Consider the following 13,438-nt stretch of genomic DNA (forward strand, 5'->3'; position numbering starts at 1 on the left):
CTAAGTATGTGCTATACTATAGTGTAATCTAAATGTTTCTTGTTAAAAATAAGCTCCCTAAAGGCATACACTATTTCCTTTTTTCCCACGCAGCGCCGAGAGATAGCAGGTATTAATAAATAACCACTGACTAATCAACTATAAAAAAATAAAGATGTGAGAACAAATACAAGCAAGAACAAGTATCTGTTACCATGTTTCCCCACCCACCTAACTGGAGGAGAAAATTCCCTCCTCTCTCATCAAAGCAGACTGCCTACCAGGAACGCATGTGACAGGGAAAGAGGGCCACTCTATGTAATACGTCTATTTTGTTATGAAGGTTTGGTCTGTCATTAGCACTTCCCAATCAGCAGTACTCACAAATAGGTCTAAACTTGGAAAAGAATAAAAAAAAATCCCTATCAAACAATGAGAATCAAGAGTAAAAAAGAAATAAAGACTAAAATACATCAGGGCCTGAGAGGAGCTATTTCTGTATTCCCTGCACATATGACATCATTCATGAAGAAGCATTGGTACAAATATAGCATAAATGTCGTCTGCTCTAGCTGGTAATTTAAAATGCAAATGCTAATGAGTGAACTGGTACATCAGTGGAGTTAATAACCGCATGCCTAGCACAGGGGCTGCATCCAAAACACAGAGAAGAGACAGACACCATGTTCCAATTTAAAAATAAAAACACCCAAATTAACCCTAGAAAAATCACTAGCAGATGTACAGGATCAGAAAAAGGAGGCACACTAGGGCAGAGAAGTGGGAACTTCTCTACCCATCGTAGACTAACTAGTTTACTTAAATAGCTTCCTGCATATAGTGAAGGTCAGCATGGGAGTTCCTAGGGTTTATTCAGGACTGCTACTGTATAAGCATAAAGCATAAGTATAATAAGGGAAACTACAGGGAACCCAGAAAGCTTAAACAGCAAGTTTCTCCAAACTTAGAAGCCAACCTTGCAGGGAGCTGTATGTCCAGAAATCAAAGGCCACTGAAGAGAGCTGGAGATCTCATTTATTTTATCACAGGCAAAGGGTGGTTTAAAAAACCCCATACTTATAAGACCTGGATTAAGTGGGTAATTTAATTAAACAGAAAAAAAGCTCTAATGATGAAAAAACATGACTGAGAGGGAATGTGGTTGTATCTCAGAAGCCTTCCAAATATGAAAGGAACTGTAAATTGTTCTTGCTCATGTAAGGTCTGTAGCTGGCAGCCCTACATCAGAATCTGGGACCAATACCATGGCACTGAGACCGAGAGCAACTCCTTGGGATTCCGCAGAGCCCATGCATGGGGGCGAGGGGGTTGTGGGGACAGGCATCAGGAAGTACATTCTGTGGCCAGTGGTCCTACCCACTTCCTTGCGTGAAAACCTGAAGTGCCCCCTCAGGGGCAACAGGAGAGTGTGCTTGGGCTGGCTGCCTCACACTGGACACTAGTGTGTTCTAATTCCCATGTTAGTGCCACTCGTTCAAAATTTATGTAAAAAGCCAGGAAGAGGCTGGCAAACCTAGCCCATTAGTTTGGGGAAGGCTCAGGAAAACTTTCTGAAAGGAATCTAAGGTGAGCAAAGACTTGGGGTTTGGGGAAAAGACATTTTTTCGATGATGAGCAACTATTTTTTTAATCAAGTTATATCTCTGTTTGAAAGGGGGATGTTAGGAGGTGGTTCCCATAGTAACCAAGATTAGTCTTACAGGCAGTGTGTACTGTTCACCCTAGGGCTGCCCATTACACGATTTCAAAGCATTTCCCTTCATTTCAAATTACCGCACCATTTACACTCCCTCTCCTGCATCCAGGTCCTGGCATCTTCTACTATTGGGCTGGTCAAACAGACACCCCCACAGGGCAGAGGTTGTGATGAGTAAGTAGCCCAATCCTGGATGCTACTGCTTGCCACCACTGTTACTAAATGGTTGCTGGGAAATACCAACAGGTTGACAAAATGGCACTGAAAAATCGACACTGAAATGTATTTTTCTGGGAAAACCACATAAAACAGGATTAGAACTGAAGCATCTGGGCACAACCAGAGACAGGTGCTGGTATTGGAAACACTCCATCAGAGAGGAGCCATTAAATTGCTTTAAGTTTCCCATTCCTTCCCCCATGCTAACCAGGTGGAAGGCATCCTAGATAACATTTTATTTGGGGGGGGGGGGATCCTGACCCGAGGACATTTTTCCATTGATTTTTAGAGAGAGTGAAACGGAGGGAGGGAGGGGGAGAAAGAGAAACATCGATGTGAAAGAGACACATTGATTGCTTGGTTGCCTCCCACATGTGCCCCAGCTGGGGCAGGAGATCGAACCTGCAACCCAGGTATGCACCCTTGACTAGGATCAAGCTCAAGATCCTTCAGTGGGTGGACCAATGCTCTATCCACTGAGCCACACTGACCAGGGCTTATATAACCTTTAACAGACTCAGAAAGAACCTGAAAGTAAGAGGGGAGGATAAGGAAAGGAAGAGGGACCCTCGGGGGAAAGCCCAGAGGTCTAACCCTTCGAACCATACTCTGCTGGCTCTTATTAGCTCTGCACAGAATAGGCCTGATCCTGTCCAGGATAGTTTCCCCTTGTCTCATCTTTAAAACTCCAAAACAAGAGTAAAAAGCAAAGGTAAAAGGCAGAAGTCAGAGGATTTAGGAGGTGAGGATTCTTTTCATTTAACTTTGACCTATCCATCCAGAGGCAATCCATGGGCCTATCATGCAAGAGCTGAGAATAAATCATCATATTTCTTTTTTTGGCACCAAAAAACCCAACTGAGATGGTGAGTGCTAAACATCCCAATTAGGAGGCTGCACAATCCTCAGACTTTCTTCATAGAAGGTGGTGCCACCACTAGGACCCTCTCTCCCTCAGTATCTAGACAGGCAGGTACAGAACTGCCATATGGGGCTTGCTGTCTTCCTCACCGCTAGGTCCCAGCATCACACCAAGATCTGCAGGCTGGTCTGATGGAAATGAACTAGAAAGCCAGAGCAAGAATTTATATTTAAGTGTCCTAATTCCAAGGTTTGTGACTGCTATTAAACCATACCGAACAAATATTATTTTCATTGATGTCTTTCTTACTCTGTCTCAATCAGAAAAATATTTGAAATGGATACTGAACAAATCGAATCTCTATCTCCTTTATCCTTTTGCTCCATTGTGTCCTGGAAGTCTCCTTTGCTTCCTGCTACTAGGTCTACTGGGAGACTTAGGTCTCTTACCATCCTGGTCACTCTCCTCTGAACCTTCTGCAGTGTGCTAATGTCTGTCCTTTCTAAAAGAGTGGTCCTCAGGTGGAATATCATACTCTAGGCCTGCTCTGACCCAGGCTGAGCCAGCACTCAGCTCCACCCCTCTCTAGACTCTATACTTCTGGGTTATGGACTAGAGCTGTAGCCTTTCTGACATAATATTTATCACAATATTTATTGCTAGTGTTTTATAAAAATCCAACATGTTTTCATTTGTATGGTATTTAAGGCATGTTTCTCCTACTCTTATCTGTCTCAAAAATGTATTTTTTTTCTTCATGCCTATATATTCTTTGCTTTAATAAATGCAACTACTTTGCTTGAAGGGTGGAATTCTATCTTATGCATTTCTATATTCCTAGCATAATGCCTAGTGGAAATAACATAAATTATTAAATAGCCATGCAATTGAATGACCTACAAGTATGATGAGACTCATTTTGGGGATGATTCACGATCTAAAGTTGGGAGATAATCAGGCTCTAACAGTAGGCTTGACTTTCATCCACGTGACCAGTGGGTGATGGTATGGTATGCCTGAGGGCAGAGCACTTGACACTCAATGGCAGTAGAGCAGAGAAAGAGGTTTACACACTCAAAAAAACCAGAGAGAAAAATGATTGATGAGTAGATCCATTTCTTTCAGGCAACTCTTCCTCAGAATTAATGATACAGGCTAAGTTGTTTTTGCCTAGACGAATCACACCCAGCCGGCCAAAAGAAAATGTTCCAGATCTTGGATCCTCAAATGCCATCTCCCTTGGGAAGTATTTTCCATTCCCCAATTAACTGTTCTTTTCTCTGTACTCTCATGATGTTGCATATACTTTTCATAACTCCTTTTTTTTTCCTTGTTCAAGTTTTTCATATGGCTCTCAACACTAAAAGCTATTCAAGAAAGCAGAAACTATCTCATTAACTTACATATTATCCATTGTCTATCAAAGACTCCTTTCTTACAGCTGGTTTGCAAAAATCTTGGCCTTGTTAAAAAAGGCTCCCCAAATCTGTTTATTGTGCTAATGCCTACAAGTGATGCTCCAGGATCTCTTGACAAGAATATAATTTGTATAATTCATATAATGATATCTTTAACAGCAAAGAAGTAGAGCAGCCCTTGAAAAGTCTCATGTTAGGCTGCCCATTTCCAGTAATGGGACCCAACTGAAAGCAAGTAGGTGGTGGAGACAAACTCAAACTGGAAAGTCCCAAGAGAAAGAATACCCCACTTTACACATATCCATTAAGTTGCAATTCAATTAAAGCATCTGAAAAGAATTCATAAGTATCAGCAGACCCTGTAATTGCTTAATTAAGGATAGAAGCCCAGTAAACACAACCACGCAACGGCCTGATTCATTAGCACCTCTGTGATAGCAGAATGGGATTTCTCACTTAAACATACATTGGCTTTAATTGTTTAATTTGGTTAGGCACTGGTAATCAATGGGGATCCGCCATTCCTGGGGCCAGGAGATGAGGAGAATATTCCTATTCACCTTCCTTCTCCTCTCTCATTAGAAGTTTTTAGTTTACTGAAATAGGCAGTTGATACTCCTACAGGATGGAGACGTTAAAGACAAAGAAGGAAATGAAGCACTTCATTCAAAGGCATTCAGGGTGGCCCAGCTACCATGGCTCAGTGGTTGAGCATTGACCTATGAAACAAGAGGTCGAGGTTTGAGTCCCGGTCGGGGCATGTACCCAGACTGCAGGTTCAATTACTGGTGGGTGCATGCAGGAGGCAGTCAAAGAATGACTCTCATCATTGATGTTTCTATCTCTCTCTCCCAGTCCCTCTCCCTTCTTCTCTCTGAAAAAGCAATATAAATAAATTTTTTAAAAAATTAAAAAAGCATTCAGGGTGGAAGGACACACAGGTAAACTCTAGTTCACCATCCACTCCACCACCAATATTTATAAAATCCCAGACATCTAGAACCTTTTCTCATTGCTTCCCTTGTCATAATGCAGCTCCAGAGGGGAGCTGTAATTAAAGAAAGAGAAAAAAAGTATTGGATAATGCCAAAGGGCAGGCAGAGGTTAGTCTCATTTTCTAGTCTTGTTTCATATGAATAGGTAACTGGTTAATTATAAGCACCTGCTGTGATGCACATGGGAACTCCCTGCCAGGTGGCGGCTGCCCTCTAAGTAGTTTGTACCATGAGTTCCAAGTAAGGTGGCTGACATCCACTCTCCCCACCCCAAACCTGCCTCAGTCCATAATTCCTCAGACATAAGCTGTCTCACCTTTATAATATGGAAATGCAAATGAGGGGTGCACTCTCAGTGAGTTAGCAGAAGCCCCCAAATCTGATCTGACTCCTTAGACTACTCTGCCTTGAAACCTCTGATTACTATCTTACATTTCAGGCATTTGGTTTACAGGCACTAACTTGACACCTGCTATGCTTAGCCAACAGGACAACTTTCTGAACTGTGCCCTCAGCATGACCCACACACCCCAGGGCTAAGAAAGTAATTCAAAATAAGGAAATGTAACATAAAGGTCATAGCAATGAGACACACACTCCATGCCTCTGGTGCTATTAAATAAAAATGGGACTCAAGGGCCAAACGATTTGCCAAGATGTGACTAAATATCCCTTTAGACAAAAAACTAAGTCAAATGGACACACATAACAAGTGAAAGTAAACTAAAAATAAAGATTGCCAGTAAGCTGTTTTTGTTCTAACGGAAGGAAATGTATGGAGCTCACTAAATGCTAGATGAGGAAAAAGAATGCCTTTAAACAAATGCAGGCTGCCTGGGTTCTTGACTTCCTGTTAACTCAGGACAAGAACTGTGAGTGCCTCCAAGACTGCAGTAAGTATGCATAGGAGGAGGCCACAGCAGCAGGCGAAGGGACCTTGAATAGTCTCAGTTCTAATGGTGTAAGGTCACCTGCTCACCGGCCAAACCTAAGCCAGGTGCTCAAAGGACTAAAGGGCAAGAGCCTTCAGGAGGCACTAACCTGTTCGCTACAGCTGACGTTGTCCAGCCCCACCTGCTATCCCATCTGACCAAGCAATCAGTCCACGTACAGGGGTGCAGGAACCGTGACAGAGAGGCCAGCTGGCTTGGGCCAAATGCCACTCCCTATCAAGCTGTGGAGCCGTCTGCCCAAAAAAAGACCACATAAAAATGGAAAGTATCCACCCCTCCTTGAAGTCCAGAGGGCTCTCCAAAAGGCTGGGATTAATGAGAGCAGCACATATGGGACTGCTGAACAATTATCTTGACCTTCCCCTTGAGAATCACAACCCCAACTTTCTCCTGGCTGCAGAGACATCCTTTCTGGCAGAACACCATTCATACACGGTGTGGAGAGATCCCACAGCTGCAAAGCTATGGCCTGAGGATCACTGTGTAGGTGAACAGCTCTACAACATGAACACCGTGCTTGTGGCTCCACTCACTTTCAGAGTTGTAGGTGGTCTCAGAGAACCAGGGGCCCTTCTTGCTCTATGGATACTCCCTCCATCCACCTTATTCATTCCATCTCCTCTAGGTGGCTAGTCTATTAGTCATTTCCCTACATCACTTTTTAGTTTCTTCTCCTGAGAAATCAGACCAGTAATTCTCATGTCCCCTATGATATTTTCTCACTCCATCTTTTTTATATTCTCATTTGCCAGGAAGATTTTGTTGAGTTTTAGATTCTGTAATTGGTATTATGAAAACAATAGGTATATTGAATAGCTTTTCCAACTATACATGCCACATTCTGTTCTGATCCTGAATAAGAATTGCAATTACAAAAGTATTCAAATGCTGACATCCTTCGAATGTTACCTTGACCCTTTAGCTCTCACTTTTCTGAATTCCTTTTCCATTCTCTGTTGAATTTTTGTGAAGAGTAGCCTATTTTTAATTCTGTCCCTTATTTCCCACATTTATTCCCCAATCGCCTGCAATCTGCCTTTGACCGAATCAACTCTGATGTAACTGCATCAGCCAAGGTCATCTGTGACTTACTAATTGATAAACAAGAAAATAACTTCATCGTGTTTTATATATATATATTTTATTGACTTCAGAGAGAGGAAGGGAGAGGGAGAGAGAGATAGAAACATCAATGAGTCATTGATTGGTTTCCTCCTGCATGTCCTCCACTGGGGATCAAGCCCGCAACCCAGGCATATGCCCTGACCAGGAATTGAACCAAGGCCTTGTGGATCATAGGTCAATGCTCAACTGCTGAGCCACGCCCGGCCTGGCAACTTCATAGGATTTACTTACTTGATCTTTCAGGGAAAATCTCACACTGCTAACTCGTTGGAGTTCTAACTTCCCTCAGCTTCCAGAAGACTACTCTCTTGAAATCCTCCTTCTAGTCCTCTGACCACATTTTCTCCACCCATGTATGAACTCTTAGCCCACTCCTTACAGGCTGGCATTTTCCAGGGCGTTTAATCTTCCTAAACCAGTCCTTTAGGCACTGGAACTGTTTTAACTGTTGCCTATATGCTGATGGCTCCCCCACATGAAGAATTTGCCTAGGCCCCTTTGCTGACCTGAGCATTCCCATGGATGCCTCAAATATTACATGTCTAAAACCAAGTCAATAACCTCTTCCTAAAACCTATTCTTACTTATGTGTTGCCCTTGGCTATCACACTCTGCCCAACCACTCAAGCTTGGATGCTTTATTTTCTCTTCTATACTTCAACATCATCTCCTATCCCCAATAAAAAATAAAAAATAAATCCAGTTATTTCCCAAATTATCAAGTCTTCCTCCTAAATACTTTTCTAATCCCTTCTCTTCCCCACTGCCAAATTTTAGGCTTCTATCCCTCTTGCCTCTTAATTGCTCTCCCAATCCCCAGCCTCACAGTCCAATGTATCCACCAAAATGAACTTTCTTAACCCGGGAAGACTAGCTCCAACATCAACAACAACAACAACAAAATACTAGCTCCTGTCTGCATTTCCAGCTTCAACCCACCGCCCTTCTCCTCATTGTTTATACTCCACTGGTACCAAAGGGTTCATGGTTGTCTGGACACATTAGGATATATCAAACATCTACAGCTTTGTACATGCTGTCATCTCTACCCTGAACCTTCCTCTCCACCTCCTCCCTCTGCCCCAACAATGAAAACTTGTATTTGTCCTTCAAAACACAGTTCACATATCAAATCCTTGGGGAGGCATTCCCTGATCTCCAGCCTAATAACCATTCACTTCTTCGTGCTACTTCTTTTTTTAAATATATCTTTATTGATTTTAGAGAGAGGAAAGGAGAGGGAGAGAGAGATAGAAACATCAATGATGAGAGTCACTGATCAAGCCCGCAATCGGGCATGTGCCCTAACCAGGAATTGAACCCCGACAGCCTGGATCCTGGGTCGATGCTCAACCGCTGAGCCACGCCCGGCCGGGCTGTGCTACTTCTATGCCTTGTAAATGAGTCTATTATCTCACCTAGTGCCCAACACTGCAGTCTGTTTACATGTCTGTCTTCCCCCTAGAGCTTCCCTAGATCTAGGACCTAGTCTTACCAGGATGATGCAGAGTTCCTTGCTCCGAAGTCTCAAAGGGAAAAGCCAGAAGCCTTCCTTTCAATGAGCTTGTCAGTCAGGAGGAGACATAAACAGTGCCTTTTCATGATTTATTTCTATCAGTAGATAACTATGGCTCCACCACAGAGACTATGACCTATGGCCATTACATACAAGAGTTAAGGAAAGCTCTAATTATGAATTCCCAAAGTCTTTGTGAGGGGATAAGGAAGGAAATATATGTACTGATGATCTACTTTATGGCAAGCTTGTTCTAAACCCTTTTCTCATCTCATTAAACTTTCACAATAATCCTGAGAGGCATGATACTCTTTCCAGTTAAATGATGTATAAACTGAGGCCTGAAGCGGGTAAATAATCTCCCTAAGTCCCTGCCTGTATAGAGTAGAGCCTTGATTCAAACCAAGATCTGCTTTCTCTTACGACTTTTCAATGTCCTGTATCCTTGCCACATTTCTAAAGAAACCAGAAGATGTATAATATAGCTGCAAATAGTATGGCAGGAGACAAATATAAAAGCTTATATTTTTATCATGCATTTGCCTGTGTAATCTATCTCTCAGAATATAAGTGAACTCAGGCAATGCCTTTTGAATTGCTAAGCTTAGAATGCCAGGTCCACAAAGGAACTGGCTGATGCTGAGATGAGTGATCAGACTGCTTGTGTTTAAGTAAGGTATGACCAGGGAGCTTCTGCAAAAAAAATCCCACCAAGATAGATCCAAAGCTCCAAGCTGGCTCTATTCAGGTAGTTTTGAGTTTAGAAGCCAGAACTACATTGTTTTCTTTACCCTACAGATCTGTGGCCAAATTTCCAAGAAAGAAAAAAAAGTACTGTTTTTCTTTCACACCTCTGGATGAAGCTCTACAATGCCAAAAAGAAGCTTTTGTTTTGCAGGTATAGAGCACAGGATGAGATACATACATATCTCAAACTCTGTAACAGCAAGAAGTTACTGCTAAGAAATTTCTCCGCTATGGAAATCTTAGGGGCAGAGATGGCTGCGTGAAGGACTCTCGCCACTGCTATGCCACCCCTCGTTTGCTGCAACGCACATTCGCAGAAACACGCACAGCCCTCCATAGAGGTGTCGATTTGCTGCAGCCCTTCTTTCCCATGACTACCTCTGAGCTTCATGTCAGGCTTCGACTAGTCCCTCAGGAAGCCTGCAGGGCTGTGGAATGATCATTAACTTCTTAAGAGTGTGTGAGAGAGCCTCCACCAGAAGTGACCACCCAGCAGCAGCGTGAGCTTCATGGGCATGTGTTCAGCGAGTGATTTATCTCACACAACAATCCATTCAGCTGGGGCCTGAGGGAGCCCCTTATACAGGGGAGAAGCTACCAGTGCCCCCAGCAGAGGGCCGCGGAGGCAGTCTGGCAGGGACAATGACATGGCGCCTGTTTCTTCTCCCCCGTGGCAAATTCTATTCAAGAATCTGAGAGAAGTGCTGAGGCAGCAGGGCAGCCTCAGAAACAGCGCGCATGGGGAGAACACAGCCGAGTAAGTCCTTTGTGAGTGAGTGGATGTTTCTGTGTGTATGGGGTGGGGTGCAGGGTGTCGAAGTAAAGTGACACTTTCTCTCAAAGACCACAGTTTCTTCAAAGTCCTAACTGAACCAATAGCCAGTATTTGCCAGGAGGGAAGAAATGAAGCAATTTGCTCCTTGAATGCATAAATATAAACTGCTCGAAGAGCACAGTTCATAGAGTCTTGCTGGCTTGTGAAACACTAAGCTACTTGAAAGGGTAGGATAAGAAAGCTGTACAGTCAGTCAGCAAAGAAAGGAAGGCCTGCCACAGTATGTCAACCTCAGCGCAACAGACAGATACGGTAGGGGCAGGAGCCTGTGAAGGCAATGGCGAGCGGTTTCATGAAGGATTTGCATCTGAAGGACATTTAAAAAGAATAAAAAATAGACATTCGCACTGCCTGGGGAACTGCAAGGGCAGTGTCTCAGCTCCTCTGCGGCCTGCCTGGGACTAACACGGTGGGGGGTGGGGTCTATTCCAAACAGGAAATGCCAACTGGGGAATTCCATCATTAATATTTTCTATGTCTGGAATTCCCTTCACTCAGGCTGCATGAAGATACATGCTTTCTTTTAAGCTACTCCTACATCCCATGGTTAGTAGAAATGAGGAACAGGAAGAGGGCCCCATGCTGGGTCTGTAAGTGACAGAGGACCAAATCCAGAAATGTTGCGTTCAAATCTCAATTGCAGATTAAAGCACCCAGATGGGCTTCAGGTCCTATCTAAGACACAGGGGAAAGAAGGGCATGTGACCTCCGTAAATGACTTCTGAGCTCTAGGAAGAATTTTCCGAGCAACATGTAACACATAAAACTTACCTGCGAGCAAGAAGGTGATAAGGCAAGTTTCCTTTGGCAAATAGAGCTTGAGACGAGAACCACTGAAGACGTATTCCACCACAGCTTCAGAACGACCTGCCCGCTGGAGAAAGGGCAGGAATTGCTTTGCTTTTTGGGTATCCTAGTAGAGAAAAAAAAAAGAACCCTTAGAAAAGTAACGGGATTCAGGTAAATGTTCCTTTCTCTTTGGTTTAGCGGACCACAGGAAGCTGGGCAAATAACCCTGGAAAACTAGACATTTCTAAAACCATGATATAGATCAGATATCCATGTGACTTCATAGAAGAGATATAATTAATCAAAAGTTTTCAGAACATTCTCACTGACTCTCTCTGTCTGTTCAGTTAATAAGCAATCAGTGGAAATACAAGTTAGGAAAGTGCTTTGAAATGAGAATGTCATCCCTTCTCTGGGACAGAAAGAGCTCCTCTTTTGTCTACATGAAATTGAGAGAAGAACAATACTAACCTTCTGTGGAGTTTAATTTAACCTTTAATTTCATTAAGAAAAAAACGGACTCTAGGGCTGTGTGATACAGTCCCTAAAGCCCTTTCCCAGGAAACCCAAAGTAGTTCATCTTCCACCTTCAATAGTTATGTAGACTCAGGGCTCACAGCTTCTTCCCGAGGGGAAGAGTGCAGCCTTATCTGGGCACCAGTACAGCAAGCCCTGCTCCAGGAGCTTTTCAGGGAAAAGCTCTGTTCCCAGGCTGGGAAATCTGTAACAGCAGCACATACTCCACAGGGACCAATCCCACATCATGTCAGCACGAATAATTACAGAAACAATAGAAACATGAAACCGCACAGAACTTTTTAACCCTTTTCCAGGCATCCACACGAAGTACATGCATTCACCCTCCAGAGTACCAAACCGTGGACATTCAAACCTCAGAGTTCTAAGTTATAGAGGAGCCAAGAACCTTCCAATCCTTTCAGCCTCTCAAGCTACTTAAACAGATGACCAACCATCAAAATATCACATCCCATGTGCTGTGGTAACAGTGACTGGATGTCAGAATTTCCAAGGTTTGCAGCCCAGCCAGCAGAACTGTAAACTCCCTCTGAGGACAGCAAGCTCTACACACTTTCCTGACACCTGCGACATAAGCAGTCCAAGCTCTTCCTTGCTAACTCTGCTTCTAGCAAAAGAGTTATTGCATCTAAATTAATGAATATTAGATAATGAAAATTTAAGAAGCCATCAAGTATCTGAGAGTTGCCCTAGCTGGTTTGGCTCAGTGGTTAGAGCATCGCCCTGTGGACTGAAGGGTCTCAGGTTCGATTCCAGTCAAGGGCACATACCTTGGTGGCAGGCTCCATCCCCAGCCCCAGTTGGGGCACGTGTAGAAGGCAACCAATGGATGTATCTCTCTCACATCGATGTTTCTCTCTCTCTCTCCCCTGCCCTCTGAAAAGCAATGGAAAAAATATCCCAGGTGAGGATTAAAAAAAGTATGTGAGAGTTTTCACACCGGCCAAAGGGGCTCCACCCATTCGGGAGCAGTGAGGCGGGCTGGGATGAAACATATTTACAGTAATGAGATTCATCCTTCTCTTCAGATTCTCAGAGAAAAGGAGAGATGGTTTTCCGTGTCTCTAACGGCGCACTGGAAAAGGTAATGGCACAGGAGCTTTAGTGGGTTGAAAACTACTCTCAACGAACACTTAAGTCACACATATTCCACTACACATATACAGTGGGAAAGGCCTTTCTGGCAGTTGGCTGAAGCCCAGAACAGTCAAGCAAGATGAATGCTCCAAGGGGAAGAAAGTGCTACCTGACTAAAACCCTTTGGCCATACAGGTCTAAATCTGGGACATTAATCATGAGCCGAGCCAGTAAGTCAACAATTATCAAACTGATTATGGCAAATCCTGAAGCAATGTTATCTTTGAAGAGAAGGCCCTTTCCCTTAAGAATGCAACAATCTATTATTTTTCAGAAACGGCCTTTTGCTCATCACTGTCTTTTGTATGTATTTATCAGGAAAAAAGACATGCACACACATAGAGATATGCCTTTAATGTTAATACTAAAAAGGAAGTTGTACCAGACTGGTCCTATTTTGCTAAATAATTATTTGACAGATACCATTGACCCTTGACTGACATGGGTTTGAACCATAGGGGTCCGCTTACATGTGAATTTTTTTTTCAATAAATACAGTACTGTAAATGCAGTTTTAGTAGCATTTTCTTTTCTCTAGCTTATTTTATCATAAGAATACAGTATATAATACATATAACATACACAATATGTGTTAACCGATTGTTTATA

At 43.1% G+C, this 13,438-nt stretch overlaps 1 protein-coding gene across 1 annotated transcript in view; it reads right to left on the reverse strand.

Annotated features, from left to right (window-relative positions):
- The window catches only part of SND1 (staphylococcal nuclease and tudor domain containing 1), a 419,115-nt gene that overhangs the window by 141,063 nt on the left and 264,614 nt on the right, over positions 1-13,438 (reverse strand). The window contains exon 15 of the mRNA XM_081146624.1: positions 11,138-11,279. Within this exon, the coding sequence (XP_081002750.1) occupies positions 11,138-11,279 (142 nt within the window). The remainder of the gene's footprint in view (positions 1-11,137; positions 11,280-13,438) is intronic.

Source organism: Miniopterus schreibersii (genome assembly GCF_964146895.1).
Source record: "Miniopterus schreibersii genome assembly, chromosome: 9".
In the NCBI taxonomy this organism is placed as follows: Eukaryota; Metazoa; Chordata; class Mammalia; order Chiroptera; family Miniopteridae; genus Miniopterus; species Miniopterus schreibersii.